The 19,325-nt window shown below is 41.2% G+C and overlaps 1 protein-coding gene across 1 annotated transcript; it reads right to left on the bottom strand.

Moving 5' to 3' along the window:
• Positions 1-3,098: 3,098 nt before the first annotated feature.
• LOC102209512 (ras-related protein Rab-38) lies at positions 3,099-18,135 on the bottom strand. Its single transcript, XM_005747946.1, has 4 exons — positions 17,361-18,135; positions 12,431-12,561; positions 6,947-7,096; positions 3,099-3,856 (listed from the first exon to the last, which is right to left on the bottom strand). The coding sequence occupies exons 1-4, from the start codon at positions 17,551-17,553 to the stop codon at positions 3,638-3,640; spliced, it is 693 nt and encodes a 230-aa protein (XP_005748003.1). The 5' UTR covers positions 17,554-18,135; the 3' UTR covers positions 3,099-3,637.
• Between the last annotated feature and the right edge of the window lie 1,190 nt (positions 18,136-19,325).

Genomic DNA, 19,325 nt, shown 5'->3' with positions numbered 1-19,325 from the left:
AATGGACCGGAGCCTCCTGCCTGAGGGGAGCAGGTCAAACAGACTGTGTCCAGGGTGAGAAGGGTCAGCTGAGATCTGAGCTGCACGCCGCAGTGTCCTGGAGTTATGTTTGACACCCTTGGTTTAAGACCAATAGTGAGGCCACTCCTTAATGCAACCCCTGACGGTTAAATTTAACATCAATAAATGAACCATAGTGTAAATCAAATTTGCTTATAATGGCTCTAGAATTGAGTAAAGAGTTGTTGTGATTCATGTAACGTCAAGCACCGACTCAAAACCATCTTGAATCTGACTTTAATTTAGCTGCTCCGTGATTTAAATTTTACATCAATAATTCAGTTATCATTGAAAATTCACCAGGATCAGGATGTGAGAGATACATCTGGCCTTTCAGCTGATCACTGAAGCCTCATCAATGGTCAGTGAAAGGGTGGCTGTCAAGAAATTATTTTTAAGGTAGAGAAAAGGCTGAGGTATGGAAATTACTGGGGAAAAAAACCCTGTTTTCTGATGAGCTGATTAATCCAAATTTGACATTTTTGTCAAAGTCTGGAGGAGGCCAGGAGAGAAGTACGATTATACAAACTCTGGTTTGTGCTTTATATACTACACTTTTCCAACTAAATATACAGAAGTGAGTTGTGGCCGAAGATGTTTAGACAGTACCAGGATCTATTGCTCATCGCCCGTTTTGTGCACATTAATAGCGGTGCAATTGTTTTAAATAAACTATAATTCCCAACAAACAGGAACAGTTCCTGCTAAAGATTAAAGCGTACCTGTATACACTGGTTGCTTTGTGCACCACCTGCCATGTCCATTTTTGCTTGTTGTTACAGTGCTGGTAATTGCTGCAGTATTCTCCTGAACGAGTAATAAAAACAAAAACAAATGCACGGTTATTACGTGTACCATAAAAGCACTATTGAGTTAATTATCTTAAAACAATACAAATCTTTACATCATCACGGCTGGAGATCAAACATTGAGCGATCTCCTGCAATAAACAGTCAGACTCATATATAATCTGACACAATCACAACTGTTCAAAGCATGCACATTGAAAAAGCATGACTATTGTGCTTCTACTGAAGCACTGTAGTGTGATGAGATTGCTTAAAGTTGTAAGTTTTGACATGTGTTAAATAACACAAATGTAAAAAAATGTTTATTGTTAGTAAAGAAGAAACAGGGACAGTTGACAGCAACGCTGTGGTTCTCCTTCGTTTACATACCAATGCTCACTATCTGTTTACAGTGTCATGTAGCACAATTACATTTTAATTCGGTGGAAAATAAAAAACGGCTCATCACATATGAACATTTGGTTGGATTGCCTTTGGTTTATAGTATTTTAGGGAAAATGGTGAGACCCCAGAAACAATGGAGATTAAACAGGGTGACCAACCATCCTCTTTTTTTTTTTGCACTTGTTGACTTGTAAAACCTATATGACAGTTTTTATTTCACCGTTCATTAACCACACAGAGAAGGCATAGTTTAAATATGTTAAAGTTTTCTTTAAGTAAACAGTTTTATTAAAGTTCTTCATGACTGGCACAAGTGTCCTCTTTTTTGGAAATCAAAATATGGCCACCCTAGGTTAAATAACCCAATTTTGCTTAAATTAAACCAAAGAAAATAAATAAAAATGTGGCGACCATGGCAGTGATGCAGTAGTTTGTGGTGACTTTAGCAGACAGATGAGCAGAGACGCCGACACCTGAAGAAATCACTTGGATGAGCGACGTTTCTCACACTGAAAATGCTACGAATCAACTTAGTGGACTTTCCTTTATTGGATAATTGAGCGCTCACAAGACCTGCTGCAAGAGCTGATGTCTCCCCTGCACCAGCAAGGCTTTCTTTGCTAATGTACTAAAGGAGATATTGAAAATGTTTCCACACTGCATGATGTTTAGCAAGAGGAAACTTATCTGTTACCAGGATGAATCCCAGAGGGCTTGATTACTCGCCAGTGCTCTGTCTCCACACAAAGCGCAGATGGTAACTGATCTCAGAGCAGTGGAACCTGAGCCAGCCAGCAGCAGCTTGTCTGATTTATCAACAATACACAACCAGAAACATTTGTCAGTCTCTCAGCTTGCCGACCCACATCCCCATGAAATTAACGGGTGCTACATATTTCAGTGGGGTTCAAGTCAAGCAGAGTCCAGCGTGCTTCTGCAGAGAACAGCCACTGAAGCCACAAGATAGCAGTAATTTAAAGGATGGATGCAAACAAGGGAAAATCGTATCGTAATGCTTGCTGGTCTCTCTCAGACGAGCTGGGGAGGTCTGACAACTCAAAGATTCAAAATTCACACCATCAATAATAATTATCAACAGTCTGGTCTTTGACATGGAAAATGCTATTTTGTTGCAGTATTGTGGACGATCATGGCAGAAAAATTGTCGGTACAGATGAACCCTATTCCACTCTTAATATGTCTGTGGCTCCTTAAGCTCCATAAAAAGTCCCAGTTTGGTATATTTCTTGGCTAATAATATGCTATACATTACAGCTTACATGAAAAGCACACTTCAAATAACCCTCCTCAATCTCAGACAGACAGGATCTTGAGATATAAAAAGAAAGAAAACCACTGCTCTATAGCACCACTAGTGGTCAAAAGCATATACAACGGCCTTTAAACTCATCTCCTTTAGCTGAACACAACTTCCCCCTATAAACATTAAGAAATACTCCATTTTATACATAAAGTTGTTTTTTTAACAAATAAAGATCAAATACAGAACAACAAATCTTTTTAATTAAATATTAAAAATGAACAATAAGGAGCTACTTAGCACTGCTCTAAGGCAGCGGTCCCCAACCTTTTTTGCGCCACGGACCGGTTTATGCCCGACAATATTTTCACGGACCGGCCTTTAAGGTGTCGCGGATAAATTCAACAAAATAAAACTAGTACCGGTACTGAAAAAAAGAAGATTATTCATAACACACGTGAAAAGACCCAGGAAACAGAGTGAACGATAAAAACAATAACAAAATAACGCTGAAAACCGATAAAAACCCTGAAAACCATACATTTCACACCTGAGCCTCAACTCTCGCGGCCCGGTACCAAACGACTCACGTGTCCGAGGCCCGGGGGTTGGGGACCGCTGCTCTAAGGCAAACAGTAGTAACTTACAAAGCAGTCATAAATCAAAGCAATTTAAAGACTAAAAACTAAAAAACACTTGTTGGACAAAGTTGCAAATTTCACACACCTACTGTCTCTGCTACAATAGAAGCATCAATGCAAAAAAAACAAAAAACCTTAAAAATATCAGACAAGATAAATACAAATTTTGGGAAAACATTATTTTGACAAATTTCCTTTAAAAGCCATAAAAAGTGCTATTGGTCACATTCTCCAAATAAGAGATTGCTGCAATGACTAAACTCATTTTGAGTGTGATATAAAAACACAACAACTTAATTATTTGGTTAAAAATATTAGATGGATTTTTTTTCCTGAAAAATCTAAAAAAATCCCCAAAAACCCAGAAACATCAATTCTATTAAATTCTCTCAGGAAAGGTCAGTGAGGAGAAAGTGATGGAGAGTAGAGTCATCCACACCATTCTCTGCATGTCCCTGCAGTCTTTTGGTTCAGACAGTCCTTCAGTCCTGGTCTTGTTTCGGTTTAATTGACAGGCACCCCGAACATCCACCGAGTCCCTTCTCCTTTGTGTTGTAGTCAAAGTGAGGCAGAACAAGAACGCTGCCATCTGGATCGCCCTTACAGGCGCCACTGGTGGCTTCAGCCAGCGCTCTCTCCTCTTCCACAGACATGATGCTTTTCACCAAGCATGTGATGGCAGCGTCGATGTTGGTGTTGTCCTGGGGAGAGAAAGAGAGAGAGATAGGATGAAGCTGAAGGGTTGAAGAAGGTCGATGGAGGTAGAAATAGAGAAATGTCTTAACAGTAAAATCCACCATATTGTCCATTTAAGTATTTAAGGGTTGTCTTAAGGAGCTTAATCAATAAACTTGGACGAATGACTAAAACTCGTCTTGTTTGGATTTAAAAGAGCTCTGGGTAATGACCCAAAGAAAGAGATAATGGACACAAGCAGCAGGAACAAGCTTTCTCTGAAGGGTGGCTGGGCTCAGCTTATTGATAGAGTTAGGAACTTGGTCATTTCATTTTGGTCAAAGGGAGCCTGCTAAGTGAGCCACTTCCTGTATGTCCTGGGGTAGACTTAGGACACACTGGTGTCCTAGGTCTACTCCGGGACCGGCTTGGGAATGGCTCAGTGCTTTGTCTCTAAGAGCTGGAGGAGGTGGCTGAGGACAGGGAGGTTTGGGCATCTCTGCGCACATGTCTGCAGAGTCCAGAACAGCTGGAAAAGGGTGCATTTTCAATAGAATAGTGACCTATTGGGAACCACAGCTTCAACTTCATTTTGTCCTTAATTTGCTTTGCATGATTTACAGTTGCCTTGGTGCAGCAAAGATTATCTAACAAGGAAGAGACACATTAGCAGTCACAAAGAAAACACAGATATACTTCCTGCAGACCCGAACAACAACAACAACAACAACAACAAATAACAATGATGTACAATAGAGAACGTGTTCGTCTATGCCATCACCACGTGGCTTCTTTTTTTTAAACGCAGCTTTCTTGAGTTCGAGAGATACCGCTTACCCAGTACGTTCTCTGTTCACAACTTTCCCTCTAACAGTACAAAATCCTACAACTACCATAACAAACACTATTGTGGATTAAATCAGTCTAAACAAAATCATGTGATTGCTTTAACAAGTTGCCACACTGTTCCTCTTATGCCAACTCATTTTGTTATTATTTATTACCAATTTGCTTTTTTTGAGTTTGTATTGCAGCCCTTTAGCAGCAATTCCTATTTTCTTGTGCGTGTTGTGAACCGTAGGGGGATGAAATATTTCTGTATGCTCATTCATTTAATGGCAATAAAGATTTTCTCGTTCTAATCATTTAACTCCTTTCTCTTTCAGACCACCGTCTCTTTAAGGCAACTTTTTTCTGATTGGGTGCCCACTGGAAACAAAGGGTTTGAACAGCAGGGGGTGGAGCTTATGTGTGCCTGTGATGACCATATTAGGCATTTCAGCTATTGCTGACGTTGAGTAAAAGAGTAAACAAACATTAAAATGGAGCATTCACGGTTGTCTGAATCCTGAGCTTTTGGCACGTACACTGAAACTTCATTACCTGAAACTTTGATAATCTTTAATGGGAGCAGCTACAGCTGAACATCTATATTAATCATTTTTCCATCGTAAAGGTGAAATATTTCAAATATTAACGTCTTTAAATAACTGATCAAATATTCTTTTTGTCTACAACATCTACTAAAAAAGGAAACTCACTAAAGTCTACTAGAGCGCTCCTCATTTCCTGAGGTGATGTGTGTGTGTGTCTCAACTTGTTTCTGTTATGTAACGGGTAAAAAGAGGACATGAGGCTTTGAAGGTTCTGTAAGGCGAAGAATGAAAAGCTGTGCTTCCAGCCTTCCACCTTTAATTTAAATAAATTGGATCAACAGATGAGCCACAGTAAGCGCTGTGTTCTCACTTTTTTTTCCTTTTAAGATTTAACTGAATTCCAAGTTTTTCTGTTGGTACTTTTAGCCGATATGAACTAATTGAATTCTGCGAGTTGGCAGCTACGAGAGCCAGCTGTGACTGAATCTTGAAAACTTATATAACTGGATATTATATGAACATGGCATTCACTATAACCTGATGTAATTAACTTCTTTTCTTCTAACAGCCTAGAAGAAGACATGCTTTATTTTTGTAAAGGGCCAGTATGTAAATGAGACGGTGCTGAACACACTGTTTTCAACCCTGTACTCTGGGTGTCATGACCCCAGGTCAGACTGTGGGCTTTTGAAGCTTTAGGGTTGAATTGTTTCTTTGGTTGATAGATAATTTTTTAATCCCAATTGTTCAATTGTTACAGCAGCACATGCGTATTAAGCTTAATATTTTCTAGAGTATTTTAGTATTTTGTTTTTTCTTAATTAATTAAATATATTCCTCAGTTTTATTCATTCTGTATGTTTCCTGGATAACACAGCGAAGTTCTTCTAATTGTCGGTGGTTCTCCGTTTAGTTACAGTTCTCACTTCCTGTTTTATATTAATAGTTGTTTAGTTTTACTTCCCCTTCTGTCTCATTGTCTTAGATTACTGTCACCTGCCTCTTGTCACCCTTGCGAATACATAACAGTCTTCCTCTCAGTCTTTGTTTCAGCGTTTGTTAGCTTCCTCTATGCGCATTTTCCACTAAGTTTTGGATCGTGTTTGTGTTTCTGGTGGACTTTTCTGGTGGAAATTCAACAATGCAAAATAAAGCTTTACCTAAAACCAACCTCCATTTGGGTTCCAAACACTCATTTGATTCATGACACCAGGGCTAAGAAAAAATGAAGCCATCGCAGGCATGCTACATGCTGCAGTTCCTCTAGTGGCCACTTGAGGCTGCCTCTAAAAGCGAGTCGGTCCCCATTGACTCCCATGGTAAAATGCACATGTGTGCAGCAGAAATAAACATTTTTACAGCCTTACATTACTAGCTGCCTACAACATTTTTTTAAATTTCTCATTCAGTATTTATTGGTCAAAAAACAAAATTTTCCCCTGGATACAAACTTTGGTGACCGTTAAGTTACAGATGGGGACATACGCTGATCGTGACATGTGAAACAAACGCAAACAGAGAACGTGACATCAGATTTATCAAGTGATGAATATGGAAATCTGAAGAATTGGGATATAAGAAAACATTTTTTTCCTTTCTTTTTAAAAAAAACTTGATCATAATCATCAGAATGATAATGAGAATAATAACTGTATATGTGATGATAATCATACAAAGTTTTGTTAAATGGGGTGTTAAATGCTGACAGGAAGACAGAAACAGAAAATAATCTCATCTTGCCTTGGCAGAGGTTTCATACCAGTCGACAAATCCGTACTCTTTGGAGAAGTTCTCCAGTTTGGGCAGCTTGGGGCACAAACCATGACGCCGCTGGTCACATTTGTTGGCCAACAGAACAGCTGGAACTGGCCTCCCATTGCTGAGGGCAACCTAATGAATCCCAGAGGAAGATGGAAAAAGAAATGCAATGAAAATTTACAAAAATAATTCATGATGAAGCAACAAAGACCTGTCGAAACTTCCAGTAGATGAGCCTCAATTTGAAGTGCTTCACTGTAATCTGCAGTTTGTGAAGGGATACAGCAGCATCAAGTGATGACATCTGTCTGTTATGTTATGCCTATTTTTTTTTATCTATATTGATATCAGAGAGGCATCAGGCTTGTAATACAGTGATTAAAAAAATAAATACTGATTTGGCTATCTATTACATAGTTGATAGGCAGAGGGCACTGAGAGTAAGATGACAATGTAAAAGGGATTGCTTGCAGGGATGGGCCTCTGTCTGCAGCCCCTGCTGAGCATTACAGTTTCAGCTCAATGTTTCAATGTTAAGCTGCAATGTATGCAAATGTGCTTTTTGTCAATCTTATAGCCCTCAAAGCATAATTTGTATCTGTTCAGAAGAAGCTGTAAGCCTCACCGAAGATCTTTGAACATAGTTAGCATCAAGCTGGTGAAACACTGTAAGTAATAAAGGAGACATTTCTCACAAAGAAACACACATATACACACACTATATATAGCCTTGACTTGTGGTCTTTGTTTTATACTTGTTTTTCTTCTCCTTAATGTCTTTATTGAGGTCTCTTCTTTTTCAGTGAAAAGTATTTTAAAAATAAGATTAAAAAAAGAAATACACCTCCAAATATAACTCTTTAACTGCTGGATGTGTAGAAGAAAACAAAACAACTTCACTTTTGTGTATAGTACTTCTAATGCTTTGAAGTGGCAAATGAAATCAGTCAGTCAGTCAGCTGTCTGTCATTTGATACTAAGCTGACAGTAAGCTGGTCATTTGAGGACTGCTTCCTCATGACCAAACTGGAAAATAGCCCAGATTAGCAAACAGGGATTCTGGGGATTAGGGGAAATCAAGAAAAAACTAAACAAAAAATTTCACACACAAAAATGTACAAAAGTTTATTTCCCATTATTTTTAGATCTTGAATACATATATTATCAAAACATATATATCGTAACAAAATGATATGTGTAGAATACAACGGTCTTTATCCCACCTGCTGCTTTCTCCCTGACATTGGTGAGTCACAAACTAGGCTAGCTATCCTGAATACAGTACTTCCAAAATGAATTAAACAAGGAAAAGTGAGGTAAAAAAAAACAAAAACAAACAAAAAACACAAAACAAAACCTCCACCACCAACAACAGGAAAACAGAAAAGGGGATGCACAACTATTGAGAAACCACTTTTTTTTTTTTTTGGCTAAATCAGGATGAAAACACAACATTTAACTTTAAGCAGTGGCTTTCCACCAACGCAAATAAGGCAGGCAATTGTTCAGTAAAATATAAAAATAGACATCAATTAAAGCCAAAGTAAAGTGACCACTCTTCTATCTCAGACAGTGCTCTGTCATAAAGCTTCTCCTGTTGCTTGTTTGCATCTATCGTTTAAATTGTTGACATCTTGTTGGCACAGTTGACCACAGTCTCTGGAAGCAGGCTCAACTCTGCTTGGCTTAGGTTCCACTGAAATATGCAGTGCATCAGTTTTACAGGCATAGGTATCCTGCCAACAATGGCTAGAGGTTTTCAAGCTGCGAGACAAAGCACATGCATACTGTGGAGAAATGTTGGTCTTTCACTTTGACCTGATGTGCTGCCTCTAACTCTGCTTTCACTGCTTTGAGATCAGTTACAATCTGCAAATTGAAATAGAGCCAAGACTAGCAAGTAAACAAGCGTCTGTGATTTATCATCTTAAGTTAAAAGAAAAACATGAAAAAAACTTTTTTCTTATTTATTTTTCATATAATATAAGCTTCTAGTGAAGCTATAAGGTGCCTTTTTTTAAGTAAGGGCTCTCCAGTGTGCATGATTGTGCACATTCCTGTATCACATGTTTAATTATTAGAGAAAGCAGAAACAAAGCCTAGTGACTTGATCTGGGCTTGTCCGTTTAACCTGTTGAGCATGAGCCCCCAAACAAACCATTAGTTATGCTAGACTCTGGTTAATAAACTACATTAAGATTATGTACAACCCAAATTCCAAAAAGTAGAGATGCTGTGTAAAAAGATTTGCTTATTGTGAATCCGGTGGCAGCAACATGTCTCGAAAAAGTTGGGATGTGTGCAGCAAAAGACTAGAAAGAAAGAGCTGAAGGAAAATTTTGCAGCTAATTAGGTTTGCTGCCAACAGGTTGGTCACATGATTGAGTAGAAAAAAGAGGCAGAGTTTTTCAGAAGTAAATATGAGCAGAGGTTCATGGGCTTTTCTTTGTTTTGCTGTTGTTTTTATTAACATTTTAAAATGTTCCAACTTTTTCAGAAAGTCTGATTTACTTCAATCCTACAACAATATTAGATTTTTCACCCTGATTCATGCAAATTTATTTGCCTCAGCCCCAAGTTTGTAGATTTTTATTCAGAGCAAAGAAATACATTTCTTACAACTTTTTAAACTGCACTCATTTCCTCCTTCACAAAATCCTTGTGGTGGGGCGTGGCTTGCTGTGCCATGCAGGGAGGGCAGACGCACCTGCGTGGCATCCGCAAACATGCCCGCTGACTACAACAAGTGCAAGTGGTGGTGCATTATGGTGTGATGCATCTGCGGCTGACAGCCGAGAGCTGCAGCCGCGGTCAATAAAGATGGCTCAAAACTATGACCTGTGGACTCAACGTGCCTTATTCCCACTAGGGCTGCCACGATTAGTCGATTAGTCACGATTACGACTAATTTAATAGTCGACACGTCGTTTGAAGCTTTGTAAGATCCCAAAAGATGCAGGGATACGTAGAAGGATTTAAGAATGTAATAATGGACTGAAACAGAAGATGGCAGCACTGCATGTCCAGGGATGCCCGCTGCCATTAAACCCCAAAGAAGAAGAAGCAGTGTCCGGTTTCATAGCTGTGTCCAAATTTAGCGGCCGCATCCTTCGGAGGCCGCATTTGTAGGCCAATTACGTTACAGCAACACGGCGAAGCATGCCCAAATTCGAAGACTCCCCCAAACACGGCCCAAAAATGCGTCCTTCATTTCTCCAGTTATGAAGGATGGGTCGGGTGTATGCTTCGTGGCCCAACCTATCCCAGAATTCATAGCGCGGCCAAGTCAATTCCAGATTCCAACAATGGCGGCAGCTAGTTAGTTTTAATATATATATATATTTTTATAAATATTAAACTTTATTAAGAAACAGTATACAGAACATGTATACAACCAGAACAAAATTAACATATGCCAGGGGGTGTAATACAAAGAATTACAAACATTCAAATAATTTGTAATTACTACAAATAGTAATAGTTTTCATAGCCTTTTTGTTAAGTGATCCACTAATCAATTTTATGTAACATAAAACATCATTATAGTAATGTTTAAAATTAGGTTTTTTGTTACTGTATTTGAATTTGTGAAAATAAAATTTAGCTAAGATAACTAACAAGTTTAGTTAGTTTTAATATTACTCTTATAGGGCTTTGGAGCGTGATGTCACGGGGGTGGGCGTGGAAAGGATTTTGGCCTGATGCGCCATTTTCCCGGTCCAAACAAAGCGCAAGCGACAAAGGAGCGAAAGCCCACACAACAGCCATGGTTCGTACTTGCTGTGTGGTCCGCTGCAATGTTCGATCGCACAACCAGCAAGAGAATAAGCTTAAAAAGGGTTTGTCTTTTTATTCTTTCCCAACCTGGAAGCAACATGAGGCAGCTCATATAGCGGACCTTACCAAACGAAGGCATCTAGCCTGGATAGCAGCCGTGAGACGAGCTGGTATCCAGTTCGCTTCCATGTCCAGATATCACTTAACTTACCGGACAATTTCATTCCGGTAAGTTCTATATATGTTCATATCACTCTCTATAGCTTAATAATATGATCGTTGGTGGTCTCGGAGGTTATAGAAATTGCGAACAAACATCGAATGGAGTGACTTTGCAGACATACGTGCTATGTAACGATTTGCTAATTCTTTCTCACAACTTTTGGGAAGCCTGCCTATGAAATGGCTGTAATATCTTGCCCGATTATCAATGTGGTAGTTTGCATCAACTTTACAATTATGGGCACATAATATGACAACGAGATTTTAGCAGTTCATTGATAAATGTATAACATCAACTGTGGTAGGGGGTGAACCATGGCCATTACACTCGATGCACTCCAGCGATTTGTAATTACAAAACTGGTTCGCAGTGTAAGCGCTTACTCCACAAACAAGATATGTGAAGATATCGGGGTAGGACAGTGGCGGTAAGTCGTCTGGGTCTTTATTCCACTGCCGTATTTCATATGGGTCCACATTTGCGATGCACTTTATTTTTTTTCAAGTACCGCTGCTTCGCCTCTGGACGTAACAGGTCTCTATACCATCCGTTTTCTTTTGAGCTGCTTTTAAGCATGTTTCTTGTCGTCGTTGTTCCAACACAGTGTGTTTGTTTTGATTTATGGACCCGGAAAATGGCGCCGCGCTCCCACAATACATTGCGACGTGACGTCAACTCCTAAGCCCTATTATTCTTTCTGCTTCACAAAATAAACTTTTAACATATTTTCAGGCGAGAATGTAGCTGTGCAAACTTCAAATATCTGCTCGGTTTATCAAGACACCACATATTTGCAAAAGCGCTCTGACGTTTTCGGAGCCGTCTGTTACCCACCAGCTCGACAGCTAGAGGGTTCAAGGGTCACTAGAGCCGGTGAGAACACCGGACTCCCGGCACATCATTTTCAACCCCCCCGCGGTGTTTCGCTACTCAGGTTGAACATGATATGCACTCAGATAATTTAAAAATGTTATTGTTTGGCTTTTTTTAGTGTTTTATTTGTTCCTGAGTAAATTGGTTTGGCTGAGATTAAAGTTATAGTTTTACACAGCTGAATAAATGTCAAACAGAGAACTGATTAAACAGAAGTGTGAGATGGGAGAGAATTTACTCCAGTGTCCTGTTATACTTCACATGGAAAGAACAGACGGCTGAGTTTATTAAACTCCACCGAGCCAATCTGCAAATTTCGTTAAACTTTAATAAACTATCATCTTGTCTTTATTTTTAGTTAGCACATACCTTAAACACTTCAAGCTGTAAGCTAATGATAGTTATATAAGAGCAGATGCTGCTGGTGCAATAAGCTGTACGTTTTACGTCCAATAGATGATGATCTGATTAGTCGACTAATCGCAAAAATAATCGGTGACTAGTCGACTATCAAAATAATCGTTTGTGGCAGCCCTAATTCTCACCACACTCCTCTTCTCAATTCTCCACCTCCTTCATCTCTGATTTTTTACCTTTGAGTCCAGGTCTCCTTTCCATTTAAGGATGGCCTGAAACGTGGACAGCCGGGTCATGTCGAAGACGACGAGCGCACCCACGGCCTCTCTGTAGTACACACGGGTCATGTTGCCATATCGTTCCTGCCCTTTTTAAAGAAAACAGAAGACAAACCCAGGCCAATGTTAATTTACAGAAGAGACTTTTTAAAACAAAAAATTAAAGCAGAAAAATTGAAAAAAAGGAGAGAAGAACAGGAGCAACGGTGAACAGACAACGCTGCTTCTGTAAGAAAGCATACAGCGCCAAAAAAGACAAAGCAGAGGGAGGTACATAAACAAATATACAATTTTGCTATGTGTTCGCAGCATATGATAGGATATGAGTGACTGTGTGTTTGCCACAGACCATACTTGAAAAATGAGTTTGAGAGATCGCAATGTTACAGACGCAGACCTAGCAGAGAGGTAGAAAGTGAGTAAAACTAGAGGGGAGAAATGTGACACGAGCCAGAGACCGTGTTTATCAATGCTTATCCCTAAAAGCCTCGGTCTCTAAGTTTTACGTAAAATTGAAAGGCAGTCTGCGCTGCCACGCAGCCCCGCCTACCTACCTCTGGTAGTGCTCCTGCCTCCAAAGATCCTACATGTACGGTGATGTGTGGTGAGATGTGACTATGGTGTCATTAAAAAGGGAGAAACAGATGACCGCACACCACACCCAGCAAAGCCACTTGAATGGTCCAACCCGTCCTATTTGTGTGAGTGATGTGTTGTCAGAGGAAGCGGGGGAAGGAGAGGACTAGGCCTGGAGGAGAGAGCCAGCAAAGCACCCCCCATTTCGAGGAGGCGAGGAACAGCAGATCCAGGAACCATGTTGACTGGAACCCCACACAGAAGGCCAGCGCCCGTCTCCCCCACTGCAAAGAGTAGTCCAGCTGGATTTCTCAAAGCCCAGCACGAGCACCTCACTCAACCAACAATGAAGACAAAAAAGCACAACAGACCAGCCAGAGTCTGACATATGCCACAGCACCAAGCCATCTAAAGTGATGATAGCTTGGGTGATCACATCAGTTTCTGAAGGTCACACCATTAATACCAAAACTGGTCACTTTTCATAATAATTACTAACATCTTTGCCAGTATCAAACATTTAGCCCTAGTTTCCCAGCACAATAAGACACTTTTTTTTTGTATACAGGAACTGCATATGTTCTTCTCACTGCTGACACACACTTGTTAAAAAAATGTTGCAAATGAGAGAAGCATGTGTGTGAACATTTAAGTCTCTATCCTGGAAACTAACTTGCTCCACATGATCCCAATATACCGGTGAATCAGCAGTGGAGCATCTGACACACACAGACACACAACCCTGCGCGTGCGCCCAAACACTGAGCACACAAACTGTCTCCTAAAAGCAGATGGTACCTTTCCCTTTTTTTCTGCACACCATCTGATCAGTACTAATAGTATGAGGTCAAAGGTCAACACCACCAATGACCAATGTTTTCAGAATTTAAAATAAGCAAGTCCGGCAATCTAAAAACCAGGAGACCGTGTTCACTCAAAGGTAAATGTACACATGATCGTTATTTTTTTTGTATATAACAGTTTATGTAAATAGACCAGAACATGTGTAATATCCTTTTGTTTTTTTGTTGCTGTGCTCCTACGAGACTGACATCGCTCTTGCATCCTATGTGTATAATGCGACAGGCAGAGCCAACACCACGTGAGAGCTCCATCCAACAGGCAGCTCATACACCCCTCTGCATTTAATCAGCGTTATCATTAATATCTAAATCTCTTCCACAGCGTGTCTTTTCCCCGTCTTCCCCCTCACCCCCAGCAGATGGCCGCCGGTCCCTGAGTCTGGTTCTGCTGGACATTTCTTCTTGTTAAGAGGGAGTTTTCCTTTCCTTCTGTTGCCAAAATGCTAGATCATGGGGGTGTCATCTGATTGTTGGCTCCTATGGATTGGAACCAGCATGGAAAGCAAACATGACAACTAAAAACAAAACAAAGACAACAACAATAATAAAATCTGTCTATCACACACAACGCCTACTATGTTAAAGTAATAAACACCATGTTTTTTTTGTGGGTGAGGGAAGTCGTGATGTCACCATATCAGAAACGAAAACGCAAAAAGAAGACATTATAACTTATAAAAAAATGACTATACAGAGAGAACATCTATGTAAAAGCACTCTGTGAAGGCTGACCTAAAAAGAACGTACACCAACTCACATTTTTTTATCTTGACATTTGTAACTATAAAACATTCAAATGGGAAAATGCAAAAACTTTGTGACTTGAAAACGCTCCTCGTGACCCTGAACAACCGGCTTCCCTACACTGAGAAAGGCTGTACGGTCACCACATCCACACCGTGAGGACAACATGCCGGCTGTTTGTGTGACTGCAGCAGCTTCATTGTCGTTTAGCAGCAAGTCGTGACCTGCCTCGCTGCTAAAGTCCACCTAGAAAACAGCCTCAGCCGGACCTTTTCATTTAAATGATAACTCTTATCAGCTGGCACGTCACTCAGCACACACAGCGTGTGTGTCTTTGTGTGTCTGTGTGTGTGAGAGGGAGACAGCAGTGAGACTGGAAAGAAAGGAGTTCCCAAAAAAATCGAATTACATGCAATTAAAGAGACACATGGGAGGGTTTTATAAGCTGAATACAGAGAGCTTGTTATGTGCCTCTGCAGGAATGATGGCTGACCACATTTTTTTTTCAAGGCCACTTCTCAAATTGTGCAACATAATTGTTAGATGCATCAGCAAAAAGCAGCTGAAGAGTGTGAAAATGCAGATTACTGCACGTTTGTTCTGGGGTTTACTGCTTACTTGCATTGAGCACAGTACAGATGCATTTGCTTAACTTTGAGCGAGTTTGTTTATATCTATCGTGGTACTTTTTTAAAGTATGCAGGAGCTACAAAGTACTTTCTAACAGATGCCTGACGCTGTCACATGTTGGCTTACTCTTGCAGCATCGGCATACGCCACAGCTCCAGGAGCAGCATACCACTGACCACTCTGTGATCTCCGAGCTTCTGGGAATTTACTCAACTTGACTTTAAGATTCTGTTACTTTTATGCTGCGTTATGCTTCTGATGTCAGAGGAAAGTGTCTCTAAATTCACAGGGGAAGTAAACACAGTTATCTCCCCCTCAGCCATCTACAACATGACATGTTGCAGAACCAGAAGTGAAACATGTAATTCACCTAATAAATGTGTTTGAGGGACTCGTTGAAGATATCTGTGCTTATTATGAATGGAAGACGTCTGCTTATAAAGAGTGCATCTTTGTACGGGAGTACGTTTTGACATTTGTGCCATTTTAAAAGAAAGTTTTCCACAAAGCAAGACAGTGCATGTGTCTTACACAGGAGTGGAGTCTGACTGCGTGATAATCATGCAGGACAAAAAAAAATACACACTGCAAGTTTGGAAATATTCTAAGATTATTGATTAAGTAACAAAACCCTTCTTCTTCTTCTGTTGTCACAATAGATAATCTGCATCCTCATCTATTACAATGATCCTCCTTCATCACATCCATGAAACTCCTCTGTGGCCCTCCTGCTTTGTCCAGTATATCCAGTGTGCCTCTCCTGCACATGTCCAAAACATCTTGGTCTTGTCTCTCTAACTGTGTCTCGGTCTTAAACACATTGTTTACAGTCTTGAACTTTCCTAAAGATGCTTTTTTCCCTAGAATTTACCCAGAACAGGTGCACGTATCCAGTGCAGTCCTATTAGACATCTTTAACCTGCCAGCTTCCTCACATCCACACGATGTGAGGAAGCTGGCAGGTTAAAAAAATCTGTGTACCAGACTCTTCTTGGGTGCGACGGCAGCAGCTAACGTCTTGTGTGTCCTGCCGTGTGCTGTGTTCAAGACACTCTACTGTAAGTAATCCTGACCCGACTGTCCCAAAATGACCCGCAAGCTTATGGATGAAGACGGCTGTACGTGACTATGACCCTCACACTGCTCTCTCTATCTCTATGTCATGTTTAGTCAGTGGTGGATGACGTGACGTGGTCAGTCCCTTTTCTTTCACTGCAGCAGTACGCCTTCAGATTCGTGGGCTCGTATTATTGGGTTACAAGTACTGATGCAGTTCTGAGTAAACATCAGTCTGCTGTTGCAGCTGGTGAAAGGGGAACTCGGCCTAGGTCATGATTTCAGTGCTATTTGTCTGCATGCCTGTGGAGCAACAGGTTCTTCGGAGGATCTGTAAAGGAAGTCCTTATGAAATGCGGGTCCTGTATACGTTGCACATTACTGGTTACATCTTTCTATAGTCGCTGTAGGTCGAGCAACGCTATATTACAGATAATGCATGCAGCCCAACTCTCTTATTACCTCCTTACTTGTTGTCCGTACTTGCACTGGTCTCTATTTCTTGTTCTAACTGCACTTTGTGTGCACCACGGACCCTGAGCTTCATATTTTCGTCTCTCTGTGTACTTGTATGTGGCTGAGTTGACAGTAGAGTTCACTTTGGCATTACTGAGATACAGCTTTGACCTTTGAGCCTCGATGGACGTTTGAAGCTTGCATAATTCTGAGGGACACAGAGTCCCCCCCCCCCTTTTTTTTTTTATAAACACAACGCCACAAGGTTGAGTTAACTTTTTATTGGTTTGCTGAGGTCATTAGGAGCCGATTTTCATGCAACTTTGTAGCAACATGGCGCATGCGCAAAGGAACAGCTCGATAAAATTTGGTGTGGATCTGACGTGTTTTGGAAAAATATCCAGATATTTACGTTGGGTTTGGTTTAGTGGAGAGTTGTCATCTGCATCTACTACTAAAAACCTTTCGTGATAGTGTTTCTTGAGTGGGTGAGTGAGTGAGCATTAACCTGTACAGCGGTGTGTCATTCCACCCACAAAACAATAACAGTATGGTTCACGTACCGGCGATGTCCCACAGCTGCAGCCTCACCACTGTTTTGTGGTCCCAGTTGAGCACTTTGAGTGCGAAGTCCACTCCGATGGTGGCCCGGTAATGCTGGGAGAACACCTGGTGGACGTAGCGCTTTATGATGGACGTTTTGCCAACTCCCAGGTCGCCGATCACCAAAACTTTGAGCAGGCGTTCGCGCTGCATGATTGCTGAAGACGCCGGTTACGAATTCCGCGTGAACGAGACGTGCAAAAACTGCGAAGAGTGTCACGCTTTTAAATAGTGGATTCTCGCATAAAAACAAACACCATCGAGAACTCCCCGAGAGCAACTTTGAAGCGCAACAAGGTTTTTAAAAACAGGTTTTCGCAAATAAATAAAACAGAACGCGCTATTAAAGTAGATCAGGCGCAAATGACAACAAGTGCGCATATCTTAATATTCATGTTAAAAGTTATAAATGAAAGCGAGGGTGCCCGAGAGCCGCAGATGCACAAGGGGAGGCGGCACAGGAGTGATCTCATGTAACAGTCCACAGCTGATGACTGCTGACCTCGATGACGTCCCGGGACGCTGGTGCTCACATCTCCGTGCCCGCTCTGTGTCCCGGCCAAACACCCACGAGCTGTTTCACAATTTAAACAGTGAAATGGAAAAGAAGAAGAAGAAGATCACGCTTTACGTAAAACTCTGATGAGATAAGGACGAGAAAAAACGAGGCGCTGTTATCTGATGAGTCTGCGGTCTGTGCGCGCTTCTGCAGCAGTTTGCTCTACTGCCACGACTTCAGAGAACAAACTGCGTTTCTGACAGCAGCTCACTGTCTTATAAAGTCACGCCCACATACTGCCAGTGTGTGTGTGTGTGTGTGTGTGTGCTTTCAAACGCACAGAGCGCATATTAAACGCTGTGATGTGCAGAGGATGGACACACAAACAGGAACAGCTCTGAGGCACTCTGACGCCTTCTTCGATCTAAGTTTAGTTTCCTCTGCTGTCATTGTACTCGCCCTATCTGTTGGTCTTTGCTCAGGGGAACTCAGTGGTTTTACATGAAGTGCTATTTACTTAAAATGACTCAGTAAACCAGCAGAAAATACAGCGAACAAGTTCACAAGGTGCAGGCAGTGTGTTAAAAGCTTGGTGGATGGGACAGTGCAAAAGTATGAGACGAGGAGTGAGCAGAGGGAACTTTCAGATCCAGGGCTGAGGGTTTTCATCAGCTTGACTTTGTTTTCTATGAGTAGGTTTGGCTTTAAGTCAGCAGAGGCGTTTGCGGCAGTCCGGGGTTACAGGTGCATCGTTCTCCTTTTTTAGTGTCGCTTCAGGCTGAATTCTTTTTGTGCTTGCAGATCACTTAGATCCTTTTTTGCACGGAAACATGTTTGAAATAAATAAATCCTCCAAGCCAAACACAAACCAGCGCGTTACTTAACATGCTGTGCTCCCTCTGCTGACTGGAGTCTACCATGGGACAGCAGCTCTGGGTTTCTGGGGGCTGATTGGGTGACTGGGCTGATTTGTCACACAGATTTGGGAAACACTTGCAGTATTTTCTGTGTTTAGCAGGTAGTTAGTTTAAGGATCCCAGATAACTGGAGGCTCAGCCTGTCTCAGGTTATTCTGCTTGATCACCGGTCAGCTGTGCCTCGGGTGGAAGAGCCGATCATCTAACAAGCAGAAGGTCAGCGGATCCCTGATGACTGATGGTCACATTGAAGAATTCTTGGGAAAGATACTGAACCCCGAGTTTCCCCTGAAGCATCAATCAGAGTTTGAGTGTGTGTGTGAATGTTGGATAAAGCCATGGATTAAAAACACTGTATGAATGGGACTTGCAGTAGAAATCACTTTGCACCCAACTGAGTAGAAAGGCAGTGTGTGAGTAACTATCCAGTCAGGCTGCGTCTCTCTACAGTCAGCAGGTGAGCTGTTGTTTACATCTCCTAGCCACGAGGACTCCCGTCTTCACAATCC

This window comes from Pundamilia nyererei, unplaced genomic scaffold, assembly GCF_000239375.1.
Source record: "Pundamilia nyererei isolate P.nyererei 1_Seehausen unplaced genomic scaffold, PunNye1.0 scaffold00209, whole genome shotgun sequence".
Taxonomy (NCBI): domain Eukaryota; kingdom Metazoa; phylum Chordata; class Actinopteri; order Cichliformes; family Cichlidae; genus Pundamilia; species Pundamilia nyererei.
Note: the sequence above shows the minus strand (reverse complement) of the source record. Positions and strands in the feature narration are given on the sequence as shown.